General features: G+C 43.3%; 2 protein-coding genes across 2 annotated transcripts; both read left to right on the forward strand.

The window, feature by feature from the left end:
- Window positions 1-2,472: 2,472 nt before the first annotated feature.
- LOC120043986 (keratin, type I cytoskeletal 50 kDa-like) lies at window positions 2,473-10,518 on the forward strand. Its single transcript, XM_038988580.1, has 7 exons — window positions 2,473-2,526; window positions 8,315-8,443; window positions 9,030-9,112; window positions 9,439-9,595; window positions 9,769-9,930; window positions 10,031-10,156; window positions 10,294-10,518. The coding sequence occupies exons 1-7, from the start codon at window positions 2,473-2,475 to the stop codon at window positions 10,516-10,518; spliced, it is 936 nt and encodes a 311-aa protein (XP_038844508.1).
- A 1,858-nt stretch (window positions 10,519-12,376) lies between these two features.
- LOC120044514 (loricrin-like) lies at window positions 12,377-14,646 on the forward strand. Its single transcript, XM_038989170.1, has 2 exons — window positions 12,377-13,827; window positions 14,063-14,646. Exons 1-2 carry the CDS (start codon window positions 12,405-12,407, stop codon window positions 14,152-14,154), a joined length of 1,515 nt encoding a protein of 504 aa, XP_038845098.1. The 5' UTR covers window positions 12,377-12,404; the 3' UTR covers window positions 14,155-14,646.
- The last annotated feature ends 501 nt before the right edge of the window (window positions 14,647-15,147 follow it).

Genomic DNA, 15,147 nt, shown 5'->3' on the forward strand with positions numbered 1-15,147 from the left:
TACAGTAAATAGCCTAAAGTTAAGACTATCTTACAAACTAATGTATCATTCAACCTTAAAATGAGTAACACATCCATGGACACATTGAGGTTACTGTAACTGTAAATTTCTTATTAATATGTAATCATATAAAGTGTGCATGTTCAAGATTGCATGCATAGGTTGTCGCAGGTCTGTGGAGATCTTCACAATTGTTGTAATAATCTGCACAGAATCTAGAATGGCATTAATCACTTGCAACATGTACTTTAAATGTAATCCAAGGCATTTGGTTCTGCTGTGAGTTGAAGCACAGTGATGACACATTAATCGGTTGAACACATAAACAAAATATCTGACATTGTATTCCCATTTGAACTTTGCTGTGCTTTTAAATGGTTGAAAGCACAGTGATAGACATTTGAGCGACAACTAAACCAAAAATCAGACATTGTTTTTCCATTGGAATTTGGTTGTGGTTTTAGATGGTTGAAAGCATAGTGATAATATATTGGAAATTCAACTTTTGTCAGTTTTTTCGAGTGGGTGATTATAGGTTGTAATCTCATTGATCAACGTCTCAACCAAATATTAGCCAATTATCCACGTTGAAATGATGTGATGTGCCCAGTGGGTAGTTTATGCTTTTCCTGTTACAGGAAAGGTACTGTTGATTGTAGCACAGAGACTTTTTGGACAAACCTTAGCTTGGCGATACTGTCTGTGTCCTCAATTCATGGAAACAGGAGTCTCATAAAAAGTCTGTATAGAGTTGCAGGGGTCCGTTTGAATGTAGAAAAATGCTCTGTTTATCAGGTTTGAAGGTAAGACCCAGGTGCAGGCTGGAAACAGGACACAAAGGGCTGTGAATAATGGGTTTTTGCTCTGGACACATGAAAGGAGGGATGTACACTACCGTTCAAAAGTTTGGGGTCAATTAGAAATGTCCTTGTTTTTGAAAGAAAAGCACCTTTTTTTTGCCCATCAAAATAACATCAAATTGATCAGAAATACTGTATAGAAATTGTTAATGTTCTAAAGACTATTATAGCTGGAAACGGCTGATTTTTAATGGAATATCTACAAAGGTGTACAGAGGCTCATTATCAGCAACCATCACTCCTGTGTTCCAATGGCACATTGTGTTAGCTAATCCAAGTTTATAATTTTAAAAGGCTAGTTGATCATTAGAAAACCCTTTTGCAATTATGTTAGCACTGCTGAAAACCGTTGTTGTAACGCTTGTCGTTGGAATGACGTGAGGACCAAAGCGCAGCGTGGTAAGTGTCCATATTCAATTTAATAACTGAACACTAAGAATACAAAAATAACAACGTGAATGATACAAAACAAAAACGAAACAGTCCCGTATGGTGAAAACACAGACACAGGAAACAACCACCCACAAAACACAAAGGAAAACAGGCTACCTAAATATGGCTCCCAATCAGAGACAACAACTGACACCTGCCTCTGATTGGGAACCATACTAGGCCAAACACATAGAAAATTAACCATAGAACAAAACATAGAAAAAACAACATAGAATGCCCACCCCAACTCAAGCTCTGACCAAACTAAAATAAAGACATAAAAAAGGAACTAAGGTCAGAACGTGACAGTTGTGCTGATTAAAGAAGCAATAAAATCGGCCTTCTTTAAACTAGTTGAGTATCTGGAGCATCAGATACTGGAGCATCAGAGCATTCGATTACAGGCTCAAAATGGCCAGAAACAAATAAATTTTGCTGTGTACTACTCCCTTCACAGAACAGCGCAAACTGACTCTAACCAGAATAGAAAGAGGAGTGGGAGGCCCCGGTGCACAACTGAGCAAGAGGACAAGTACATTAGAGTATCTAGTTTGAGAAACATACGCCTCACAAGTCCTCAACTGGCAGCTTCATTAAATAGTACCCGCAAAACACCAGTCTCAACATCAACAGTGAAGAGGTGACTCCGGGATACTGGCCCGGGATTCGGCTAGGAACGCTGTGCCTCCTGGACCTGTTTCCCTATACCACAGCTGAGTGCCCCTGCCAGGCACGAGGTGGGAAGGATGGTTTCTGGCTCATTATAGGCCCACGGTAATAGCCGTGGGACTATAATGGCAAGACAGTGCATCCGGTTTGACATTCTTGGATCCAGGCCGTTATGAGAGGGAGAAGTTGAACCGTGTGAACAGCAGGGCCCATCTAGCTTGCCTGGAGTTGAAGCGTTTGGCGGTGCGGAGATACTCCCGATTTTTGTGGTCGGTCCATACGATGAACGGATGTTCCTCCCCTTCCAGCCAGTGCCTCCATTCCTCCAACGCCAACTTCACTGCGAGAAGCTCACAATTTCCTACATCGTCATTTTTCTCCGTGGCGTTGAGGCGATGGGAGAAGGCGCAGGGATGTAGCTTCATGTCCAGGGTAGAATGCTGGGACAGGACCGCCCCCCTCCTACATCCGACGCATTGGCCTCCACCACTAACTGACGGGAAGGGTCAGGATGAACCAGGATGGGAGCAGTGGTGAAGCGATGTTTGAGGTCCCAGAACGCCTGGTCAGCAGCGGGAGATCACTTGAACGGAAACTTGGGAGAAGTGATTGCTGACAGGGGGAAAATGAGGGCACACTGAGCTAGAAACGCCCTGCACAGAAGGCCAGCATCCCAGAGTCGCCTTTTCACTGTTGACGTTGAGACTGGTGTTTTGCGGGTACTATTTAATGAAGCTGCCATTTGAGGACTTGTGAGACCATATGCATTTCACTCTTCACCACCTACTTTAATCTTACCACTCACTTTTGAGATATCCTAGTATTTAGCCCTTTTTTTCAGTGAGAACTTGAAACAACCTATGGAGGTTATAAGTTCCAAATTCTTCTGAAGATTATTCCAAAGAATGGCAGCTGAGTATAAAAAATATCTTTCCCCATACCACTTTTATTAAATCTAGAAGGAACAACGTCAGTTTCACTCCTTCTAGTTGAATAGTTATGGTTATCCCGTACTAAGTTAAAGTAGTTGCATAAGTATCTGGGGACCATACTGTGGACAATCTTATGTATAAGACACAATTTTATCTGAGCGACTCTCTCCTCCACTTTAATCCATCTAAGGCTTTCAAAGTGGGAATAGTCAAGATGCGTAAGTGCTGGAAGTTTAGGAATAATCCTGACTAATTTGTTCTGAGATGTCTGCAATTCATTTTTTATTATCTTGGGGGCACTATTGTACCAGGAAGAGCATGCGGAGTCAAAGTGGCACTGAACAAGAGCCCCTGCCAATGTCCCCATTGCATTCTTGTCCAGATATTTGGAGGTTCTAGCAAGGAACCTAATTTCATGGTTCACTTTGGCGATAACATTTTTGTGCTATGCTCTCACCTGGCGGAACAATCTTTAGCTAACTCCAATTAGTGGGGATAATGGGGAATGTATTATTTTGCAGTAGGCCTATATAGCCTAATAGGCCTATGACTATGAGGTATAGCAATTTGTAGGCTATAGCCCAGGGGTTTCAAGCTCCCTCCGTTTTCTCAGGCACTGTGCACATCTATACAGAAGAAACCATTCTGGCAGATTTATGAGACTAGTCCAACTGGTGAGCAGTCAGCCCCTTTGATTACTCACCAACCACAATCAGCCCCAATTAGTCCTGGTCTGAGAGTCCGTCGAGACCTGGCACATCCAGCAGAGGGAGCCACCGCCGCGTGATGTGGACTCCGTCGGTCACCAGGCTCTCCCTGGTGGCTAACCTGCTGTACGCCACACTGCATAGAAATGCAGGAAATATATTTTAAAACAGCCATAAAATCAAGCTTTTGGTGTTGTGTATTCATGCATCGCAATAAACTATAATCTAAATGCATTATTACCTCCAACTTGGCCCACTTCACATTTCCAAATTCCCACCCTGACATACCAAGTTAGAATGCGCCCTGTGTCTCAAACAATAGCCCATGTAGGCTAAATATCCCAAGCAGAGATACAGCAACTTCCAGAGAGGATCAGGCTCCTTGAGATTTGTGGTGGTCCCTCTGGTTTGGGTGTCCTCTTCAGAACGGTGTCGCTGTAAGTAAGTGGTCACATATTGTTCTGGGTTTCACTGCAATAGAGGGGTCTGTAGAGTTTTATGCACAAGAGGGGTCAGTCCATTTTTATGAACATCAAGGCAGACACACAGTGAATTTTGTTCTGATTGGCTAAAGTGGTCAAGCCTCAGATGGGCTTCTGTAGTGCACACACATGTAGCCTATAGTTCTTCATCATCCTCGCCACCGCCAGAGAGAAGACGGGGGAAAAAACACCATTTACATACTTCTGGACTGCCAAACATATTTATTTGGTTTGTCATTCTAGCGTTTTTCATGGAATTTTTGTAGTAATGAAATATTATTTATTTAAAAATGTATCAGAACAAATGTTCCATAAAAAGTTTTACCAGCTCTGTGCATTGTCAAATTGAAAAAAAGTGAGGGAGCGCCGCTCCTCTTCGCTCCGGCAGCAGTACACCCCTGCTGGATAGTACACCATTTTTTATTGGTTTACTATTTAGTACTTGGCAGCGTTTGCCTGTCTAGCTAGAGAACATAAAAGTATGTTGAAAACATTTGCTAAAATTGACATTGGCAACAAATAAACCTTTGTTTACAATAAATAAACATACACAATATTTAAAAACCAGCTCTGACTCGCCAGAGACCGATCATCACGAAAACTAAAGCAGATACGATGCCCCAACCCATCTCCTAATAGTTTTGCATGACCTGGTCCCCCAGCTGTTGTCCGGGTGGTAGGAGTTAGCACTCGATTTGCAATTGAAGGCTAAATGCCCTGCTCAAAAAAAGAGTTGGAAAAACAACAACAATGAAATTGATCATTGATTAACAAAAATTTCAACAGCCATTTGCATCAGAGGCTAATGGAACAATGTCCTGGTGCTGTCTTTTTTGATCTGTCTGATCATTTTTCTTTTCTGTTGTTTTATTTAGTTACGACATTCACCACTCCCGGCTGTATAGCACTCAATTGCTTCGGCGTCTCCCGGCTGTGTAAGACGTGCACACCCAAAGATTTTAGCCGCTGCTCAGACGTTGCTGACGCATGCCAGGTCTTACAATGCCTGGATAGGTATTTCACGTATTAGCTAACCACATAATATGTTATAGCATATTAGCAAATCTGTTGCCAGACAAAGTCAATGATGTGGCACGCAACCATTGGTTGATGCATGTAACATCTGATCAGGGAACACAACCTTTACCTCTACATTCTCTGGAGGTGCATCATGGGTAAACAAATACAAACTGCGATACACCGCCTGGTACAGAGTTTGAGACAGTGTTGTCATTAGCTGGGATGACCCCAAGGACCTTTTGTATAGTTCACATAGTCCTGTGGGTAGGATTGATATTGCAGCCAGGCCTAAGCCTAGTGTAAATTCACTGGGGGAATGGCTGTCTTACCCAAAGTGAACTCTATAAGCCACACTTTTTGAATTGTCCTCAATGTAGCACCTCAGAACAGTAAAAACCACAACCCAACATGTCACAACTCAACCTAACCTTTTGGCTGTATTTTGGAAATGAGTGGGATATTTGACATTTGATGTGAAAAGCCGTAGATGAACCTTTCTGTCCTCTGCATCAACTTGCCTCTCAACTTTAATATCATTATTCCAGTAGCAGAATTCATTGGTAAACATACTGTAACTAACATGCACAGGAAAGGAAAACTCATCTCTGTTAGGAGGCTGAATGAGACGATGGACTCCATCACCTGACTTGACAAGACTTGTCTACTTTCTTTATGAAATTGAACATGATGGATGAATCTAAAAGCATTCGGATGCTGCTAACTGTAATAATACTACACTATTTCCTAGCCCTAAACAGTAATAGGACTTGTAATGGAGAGAGACAGACAGACAGATCAGGTTTTGTTCCCACGCTCACATGGTAATGTTATGTCCTGCCGGTGATATTACTTGGCCGCTAGACCAGCCCCATGCAGGCATAACTCCTCATAATGTTATTTTGACCTTTCCAAACAACAGGTTTTTCTGCTTACCTGATTTGGCCTCGTTTTAAATTTGGTTAATTAAGAAATGCTAGCAGACATGACTGAATTCAAACATGAGTTGGTTTCGGGGTGTGGTTTAATGTGGGTGTCTCTTGTGTGTGTTCGCAGACTTATTTCGGCAATTAGCTTCAACTGGCTTCAACTCGCTGGTGTGCGGTTTGAGGTTTTTAAGTCTTGAAATTAGGAGTTATTTGGAACATATTCTCCCATGTACATTGTGTAATTTACCGATGGTCCCTAACTAGCCTCATGGGAATATCCAAAGTTGACCCAAATGTATAATGGGCATGACGATTGGGTCGCGTGCAGCTGCACTCCAAATTGATGATTACTTGTGTGCTGCCAGCTGTGGGCATGTGGGCAGGATTGAAACAAACCCAACCTTCATTTCCATTGTGATGCAGTCACAACCACAAATCTTACAGAACTCCATTTTGGATGAGACTGACTTTATGACCAAAAGTATCCTATTTACACTTTGTAGTCAATTTTGACAGTAGGATTAATATTTCTGACTCAAATCGATGCCACATAGGTTGTTTTCTTCATGAGAACTTGTTTTTGAAGGGAAATTGCTCTTTAAAGGTCATCTTTTGACAGTGACAAAAGGATCATTAAGAGATTACTGCTATTGTACATCATTGTCACCAACGTAGTATTGGTGTAGTGCCACTAAAGGAGAAATAAAGAATCATGAGCGGCTTTTTAGCTGTAAACAACACACCCATTGGCACACAATGGTCTTGCAGTTGTGACCCCCCCCCCCTCATTTGGGGCCCCCACCTCATTTCTACTCACTCTTTGGTTGGAGCCCTTGACCTATTAGGAACTGTCCTCAACCCATCAATTGGTCCCAAATCCTGACACACCATTTGGGAAAAGCTGGTGTAGAGACAGAATGGCATCCACCGAGCCAGTGGCTTTTATCGTCATTGTCACTTTTCATATCTTCACATATAGATAATGTCAAGCTGGTCTGAGAACATTTTCCCACAGAATAAACAAGTCATTCATCTTTCTGTGGCAGTGTAAATTACTCTTGGAAGAAAAGCAGAAAGTGATATTTTCAACTTAAAGATTTTATGCTGTTGATAGCTAGAATTGTTTTTGTCAGAAATTACAGGCACTGGTGTAGCACACACACCCCAGCAAAATGGGGGTGCCCACGAGCTTTGGAGGCCCCCAACTCCCCCCAAAATAAAAAAAAATATTGAAAGTCGGGACAGTCCTTGCCCAGCAAGGAAACATATTTTTTTAATAGTTTAAAGAAATGTATTTTGTTGCATTATTTAAGCTTCAAATTTACATTTACGGAATTTTACAAGGGAAAAGATTTGTTTTGGGAATTTTCTAAATACTTTCAATATTATTCATTTTCATGTTGGCTCTTTGACTGGAAATGCCCCTGTCCGAAGTGAAGGATCCCAATTTCAAACTCTCAAAAAAAAGTGTTTTGTGTTTTTTGGTCACAGATACCTTAAAAAAAAGGTAGGGGCGTGGATTAGAAAACTAGTCAGTACCTGGTGTGACCACAATTTGCCTCATGCTGCTCAACACGTCTCCTATGCATAGAGTTGATCAGGCTGTTGATTGTGTCCTGTGGAATGTTGTCCCACTTCTCTTCAATGGCTGTGTGAAGTTGCTGGATATTGGTGGGAACTGCAACACTCTGTCGTACAGGTCGATCCAGAGCATCCCAAAGCTGCTCAATGGGTGACATGTCTGGTGAGTATGCAGGTGTAACGGCAGTCTACTTCGTCCTCCTCCTCAGACGAGGAGAGGCGAGAAGGATCAGAGGACCAATGTGCAGCGTGGTAATTTGACATAATGAATTTAATTAGACAAAACAAAAACACTATACAAAATAACAAAAGAACATACCGTCACAGTCCTAGCTGGTGCAGAACACAAACACAGAGACAGGAAACAACCACCCACAATCCCCAACACAAAACAAGCCACCTATATATGATTCTCAATCAGGGACAACGATTGACAGCTGTCTCTGATTGAGAACCATATCAGGCTGAACATAGAAACAGACGAACTAGACACACAACATAGAATTCCCACCCAGCTCACGTCCTGACCAACACTAAACAAGCAAAACACATAAGAACTCTGGTCAGGACGTTACAGTACCCCCCCCCCCCCCGTCAGTTGCTCTGGTGTGATTCCTCTCTTAGTGGCTAAAACAGTGAGAAGCCTACCTAGGATGTGTGTTGTATGAATGTGTGAGGCTCTATGTTGATGTCTGTGTGGCTCAGGTACACCAACTAGAGGCAGCCAACGCACAGCTTGAGCTACAGATCAAGGAACATCTGGAGAGAAGCTCCCTTGGTGACTGTAAAGACATGGGTGGACACTTGGTGATGATCGATAACCTTCAGAACCAGGTAGACCTACATGGGGACCTATCACTGAACACCTTCCCAAGTTCACCTTCTCCTCATTTTCATTCTCCTCTTAAGCATCATCTTGTGAACAGACTCATTCTCCTGTTCCTTTGTGACCTGTAACCTCTGATTTAGAAAAGACTTGACAGATATAGAATTCTATCCCATCCTTTCAGCAAACAGTAGTGGGAAGAAGGGAAAGCAAATAAGCGAAGGAAGGAACCCACTGGGCACAAACGTCAATTCAACATCTAATCCACGTTGGTTCAATGTAATTTCATTGAAATGATGCTGAAACAACATTGATTCAGCCAGTGTGTGCCCAGTGGGAAGGAAGGTGTAACAGAGTTGTGGGATACAGCCAACATCTCATGGGGAAAACATTTAAAAAGGCTAAGGTCTTGGCACAGTCCTTTTATGTCAGGTTTTGACTTGAGTGCATGTGCATGTGCTCTTAAAATAAAATGTTAGATGACTAATTTCATTGGAACAGTTTAACTGCATCACTGACTTGCAATGACAAAGATTGATAGTAAACATGCTAATGAAAGATATTATCTTCTGCCTATCTGTGTTTCTCCTATAGATTTCTGAATGGTACACAACCCATGCCCAACTCAGGCTGCAGGTCACCAATGCTCAACTGGAAGTCTATGACTATAAATACAAGTTAGTTTGTTTATAGTGTATATGTGTGGAACCACTGTGTCCTGTGGGTCCACCATGAAGGATTACGCAAACAAGGGCATAAACTTTGGTCACAAGTAAATTGCATTATTTTCCTTGCTCATGTGATCTTTGAAAGGTCACACGTGTATGGACAAGAATGAAATTCACACAAACACACACACACACACACACACACACACACACACACACACACACACACACACACACACACACACACACACACACACACACACACACACACACACACACACACACACACACACACACACACACTCTCTCTAAAGTTCATCTGCTGTCTGGTATAGGTGTGAACAGGAGGAGAGGCGTCTCTTGGCAGCGGAGGCAGAGCTGAGCCACCTGCAGAGTATTCAGCATGAGTTAATCTATAGGGAAGGAGATCTGCACATCCAACTGGATGGAAACCTAGAGGAAATGGACCTCCTCAAGAGCAATCATGAGGAGGTGGGTTCCTTATGCTGTTACTGTTTCAATTACATTTTTTATATTGTATGGTTCCATAGGTCTAGTACCATTACAGCACATACTGTTAGCATTGATTTTCTATTGTCAATGTTGTTTCAGAGCTTTTGGAAACAACAATGACATCCACGTTTGTATTTCCTGTGTCTGTATAGGGAGTGCAGGGAGTGATGGCCCAGATGTCTGGGTTGGTTAACGTGGAGATGGACTGTGCTCACTCAGTGGACCTGAATGAGAAACTGAGTCGCCTAAGGGAGCAGTGTGGGGCGATGGTCCTGAAGAACAAAACAGAGGCTGAGAGCTGGTTTCAGAGCAAGGTGGGCCACTGTCAACACGAACTCAGAACACGAGTCCTGAAGATGTTATAGATACAGAATATATGATAAGATATTCTCCATGTTTGTTTTGACCCTTCAGGTGGACAGCATGAAGACCCAGGTGACCGTCTGTTCCGATGGGTCCGAGGTCAGGCAGACAGAGATAGGTGACCTAAAGCGAATAGTCCAGGATCTAACTCTGGAGTTGCAGCTATTGGAGACCCAGGTAATAAACCACATACGCCCAAAAAAATTACACAATGAAGTTTCCAGTATTTTTTGTTGCACTGAAACTCTGGAGACAGAATCAGAGATTTACAGGTTTAAAATGGCTGCTCTTTCACTTTACTCACTCGCTTACAGAATCTGTCAATGGAGAGGGACGAGATGGAAGTGAACGAGCGATACAGTGTTCACCTTAGTCGGCTTCAGCAGCACTTAGACAGCCTGGAGGAGGAGCTGCTGCAGCTATGTACAGCCACAGAGCAGCAGGCTGTCCAGTACCTGATGCTACTGGACATCAAGACCAGGCTGGAGAGGGAGATTGCTGAGTACAGGAGACTGCTGGATGGAGGGGGAGCCAGGTAAGGCCAAGAAAAGGGTTGTCACTAGTATTTACCCAAGAAAAGGGAGCAACGGGTGATTTGACAGAAGCTAAATTCATGCCTGAGGTCTGACAGATATTTTTGTTCAGCAGGAAATCAAGCTCCAACGCCATGGCTAGTGTCACGTCTCACTGTGCAATGAGCAATGGAACTGCCTTCCAACACGTCTTCATGCCAATTCAGAGTTCCTCCATTAGTGTACCAAGAGCAAGTGTACCAATAATTTGTGTACCAAGAGCAAGTGTGTCAAGTATTAGTGAGACCTCAAGAGAGACCTCAAGCAATTTAGAAAACGGAGGACAAGTGGTAGGTGCAGCCATTGGGGAGCAGGTTACCTGTGTGCAGAAAGTGTTTCTGTATAATGGCTCCGATAAAACAGTGCAGAGTGTACAAACTTCCAATCAGGTTAGCACTGTAAAAGAAGTCCAAAGCAAGTGTTTAGAAAGTGGGCATCGGGTTGGATATTCAGAGAGCAGCGCTAACACCAGCTCTGCACAACATGGAGCTAGCGCTAACACCAGCTCTGCACAACATGGAGCTAGCGCTAACACCAGCTCTGCACAACATGGAGCTAGCGCTAACACCAGCTCTGCACAACATGGAGCTAGCGCTAACACCAGCTCTGCACAACATGGAGCTCACGTTGTGAGCAGCGTTGAGAATAAAACCACCACTGTCAGTAGAGTCAATGACAGACCACTTGATAATATCAGTGTGATTATCTCAACAGCTCAGATTAGCGAAGATGCATCTCAGATTGAAGACACAGAAGTTGTTCAGATCACTAGTAGTGATATTGATGTTACCAACGTTAACTGTGGAGGACAGACTGCTAGCAAGGTGAATGAAGAAGAGATAAGCATTGCCAATGACACAGTACAAGTTAGCAGTGAGGAGGCCGTAGTGGTGGTTGGTGTCAGTGATGTAAAAAGCACAGGTCAGATAAAATGTAGGGAAACTGAGATCCAGGAGAGAAGTGTGGAAAGTGAGACTAACATTGGCAGTGAAAATCAGATTGTTAGTACTGTGCGTGATGCTCGAATTATCTCAGCAGAGGAAGAAAAACAATTCAGAAGTGAGGAGACTCAGATTGACAGCATGGAGGTTACGAGTCAGATGAATAGCTGTCAAATTGAAACTCAGATCAGTGGAGTTCTGAGTGTTTTGGGAAGTGTTGTTCAGATAACCCGTGGAGGAAATGGCAGCCAGATCAGCTGTGTTGAAACTGGAGCACAGCTCTGCTCCTTGGAGATAAACATCACAGAAAATGAGGTTCGGCCAAGCAGTCAGCCAACAGAGGTAATTATCACCCAATCGGAAGACAGATTTGAGATGATAAATGCTGAACACGTAGAGCATGTTATTATAGAGGAAACTATCATTGAGGAGACAAGCTGTATGTCCAGAAAGAGTGACGCTGTGAAGAGCAGCAGAGTTGAAAGCGTCGGACCGGTTGATGAGCTGGAAGTCACAGCTGTAGTTGGTGATGCAGAAGATGAAGGTCAAACAACCTGTGAGGAGAGTAGAGGTCAGATAAACATTGCTATGGGTGGTGACCTGACTAGCACAGTCATAACAACAAGTGTGGTTGAAATGAAGAGTGCTGATGAGACTGATGACCTGACTAGAAGTGTGGTTGAGATGATCAGCACAGAAATATCAATGGCATCCAGCCCTGTGGAATTTGAGGTTCCAATTGTCCACAGGGACTACAGAGCTCAAACCCCCTTGATGGAGAGGGAAGGTATGATTAGCAGAGATGTTCAAATGATTGACCACGTCTCTACAGGTGACATAAGCACTGTGGAAACTGTAGTAGTCTCGCTCCCATCCGTGTCTCAGACAACTGACAGGGATAATGCTGATAGCATGGTAAGCGAGGCTAAGGAAACTGTGATCCAGGTGAAGAAAGTGGAAGGTCCAGTTCCAATCAGCAGTGCAGAACATGGGGGTCTGATCACCAATGTTGTACAGATTAGCAGCGCTGCAAGTGACAATACGATCAGCAGTGCCACAGGTGTAGCGGTAAAAGTGCCAGCTAGCACAGTGGAAAGTGCAGTGGAGATCATCAGGGATATGAGAAGTGGAAGCATGATAAGTACTGGAGGTATGACTAGTGTAGGCAGCGGTGGTTTGATCAGCAGGACAGAAAGTGGGTATATGATGAATAATGTGGTAAGTGGACATATGATAACTAGTGCAGGAAGTGGACACATGATAACTAGTGCAGGAAGTGGACACATGATAACTAGTGCAGGAAGTGGACAGATGATAACTAGTGCAGGAAGTGGACACACGATAACTAGTGCAGGAAGTGGACACATGGTAACTAGTGCAAGTAGTGGAGGAAGTGGAGAATGGAAGGTTTATGGTGGAGGTACAGGAAGACTCAGTGGTCCAGGTAGTGGAGGCAGACTCAGTGGTCCAGGTAGTGGAGGCAGACTCAGTGGTCCAGGTAGTGGAGGCAGACTCAGTGGTCCAGGTAGTGGAGGCAGACTCAGTGGTCCAGGTAGTGGAGGCAGACTTAGTGGTCCAGGTAGTGGAGGCAGACTCAGTGGTCCAGGTAGTGGACAAAAGATAAGTGGTACCAGTGGTGGAGATCAAATTAAATGTAATAGTATCGGCAGTGGAGTCTGGACCCATGTGAATTCCGAAAGTGTCTCTCGGTTTAACAGAAACGCGAGCAATGAAAGGACTGGTAGACTTAGCAGTGCAGGAAGTGGAGAATGGAAGGTTTATAGTAGAAGTAATGGACAGATCAGTAAGGCAGGAAGTGAGGGAAGAATCAGCAGTGCTGGAAGTGGACACATGATCAGTAGTGCTGGAAGTGGAGGTAGACTGAGTAGCAGAAGCACAGGAAGTGGAGGTAGACTAAGTAGTGCAGGTAGTGGACATATGATCAGTAGTGCAGGAAGTGGAGGTAGACTAAGTAGTGCAGGTAGTGGACATATGATCAGTAGTGCAGGAAGTGGAGGTAGACTGAGTAGCAGTAGCACAGGAAGTGGAGGTAGTGGACATATGATCAGTAGTGCAGGTACTAGTGGACAGAGAATTAGTAGTACAGAGGGTGGTGTCAGGATCAGCAGTGGGGGTAGTCGAGTGATTACCAGCAGTGGTGGTCCAGCCAGCAGCCCCAGCAGAGTGACCATCAGGAACACAGGAAGCGGAGGCGGTGGAGGCAGAGAGCGGATCAGCGTCTGTAAAATGGCTGCCCTCTCCATATCAGCTGCCGTGAAAGAAAGAGAAAAGGCCCAGGAGATCCGTCGGGAATCCTACACAAAACAGGTGTCAGGTGAGAACCCCAGTTTTCAAAGTGGGTTAACAGAGACACATTTTCAGCTCGACTGTTCTTGTAAAGTCGTATTCAATATAAGACGAATGATTATGATTGATAACATACATGGGTGTTCTTCACAGTACATTCTCTCACCGTCTCAATCTCTCAGTTCATCCTGTCTCTTTCTTTTTCTTTCCTTCGCTCCCTCTCTCATTCTCTTTCACTGTCTCTCTCACTTTGCATTCCCCAGCCACCAGTCCTCGGGTCCAGCGGTGGGTGAGGACATTGGTGGAAGAAACTGTAGACAACAGTAAAACTGATGACGACAGTGTGCCATTCTGAGTCGACAGAGGAGCAAGGCATAATGACAAATAGTCACACTACTTATAGTTAATACATATCTATTACATTGCATTCCATCAAATGAGCATTAATACCTTGAAATAACCAGTATCACAATGCACCTCCATGTTAGAAAACGTGTTTTCACAGGATCTCTGTCTGCAATAATTCCTGTTACTGTGCCTTTCATCATTGCTGTGAGTAAGTAATGCACTGAGTTTTCTGTTTGAACAGTAATCTATAAAGTTCTGAAATATACTCTGACATAGTTATAGGGACGCAGGGGTGATGGAATTTGTTCTACGCCAAACAATTTTATCTCATTGGATTTGGTTTCCTTGTAAAGCGCTTACACTTACATTGATCCAGTCAGTTGTGGAGCGAGTCAGCTAGTCATCTCATTTGACACATTTACGCAAGTTAGTATAACTTTTAGATTTTATTTCAGTAGTTTGAAATCAATGTATCAAAGCTTCTGATGACTTATTACTTTATATGGTTTTTAATGATGAAGAAAATATTTTGCTGTTATTAATTCACACTTATGAATACAATTGTTCTGAAATATTATTCTCATCTTATTTCGTTTTATTGTGATACATTTCAAATGTGTATTTGAAAGTGTTCTTATAATAAAGTTTTACTTTATTCAAACATGAGACAAACTGGCTTTGGGTGTGTTCGTAAATTCACTCTGGCTATCTACTCCGATTTCAGAGCCCTCTCGTCTGAGTGTAAACATCAGCAAAAAAAAACATTAATTAAATTGCTTCCAGCAGCACAGTTACAGTCACCAACGCTCTAGATAACATAAAAACAGCTTAACCAGCTCTGCTACAGTTGAGTGAAATGATCAGAGTAAATTGTTCTGTCATTTGTGTCTGGAAGTAGCTAGCAAGCTAGCCAACTTCAACCAGTTAGCTTGAGTGCTTGACTGCAGTTGTGAGGTCAGAATGCTCTGATCAACTCTACTCCTCCGCCAGAGCGTCCAGT

Source organism: Salvelinus namaycush, chromosome 3 (genome assembly GCF_016432855.1).
Source record: "Salvelinus namaycush isolate Seneca chromosome 3, SaNama_1.0, whole genome shotgun sequence".
Taxonomy (NCBI): domain Eukaryota; kingdom Metazoa; phylum Chordata; class Actinopteri; order Salmoniformes; family Salmonidae; genus Salvelinus; species Salvelinus namaycush.

What these genes read in the sequence shown, in the direction of transcription:
- LOC120044514 (XM_038989170.1), top strand. Translation starts at nt 12,405, where the DNA reads ATGGTAAGCGAGGCTAAGGAAACTGTGATCCAGGTGAAGAAAGTGGAA. An exon ending in CTACACAAAACAGGTGTCAG is followed by an intron (nt 13,828 to 14,062) that starts GTGAGAACCCCA and finishes TGCATTCCCCAG; the next exon opens with CCACCAGTCCTCGGGTCCAG.
- LOC120043986 (XM_038988580.1), top strand. Translation starts at nt 2,473, where the DNA reads ATGAACCAGGATGGGAGCAGTGGTGAAGCGATGTTTGAGGTCCCAGAA. An exon ending in TTGAGGTCCCAGAACGCCTG is followed by an intron (nt 2,527 to 8,314) that starts GTCAGCAGCGGG and finishes TGTGTGGCTCAG; the next exon opens with GTACACCAACTAGAGGCAGC. An exon ending in TCGATAACCTTCAGAACCAG is followed by an intron (nt 8,444 to 9,029) that starts GTAGACCTACAT and finishes TTTCTCCTATAG; the next exon opens with ATTTCTGAATGGTACACAAC.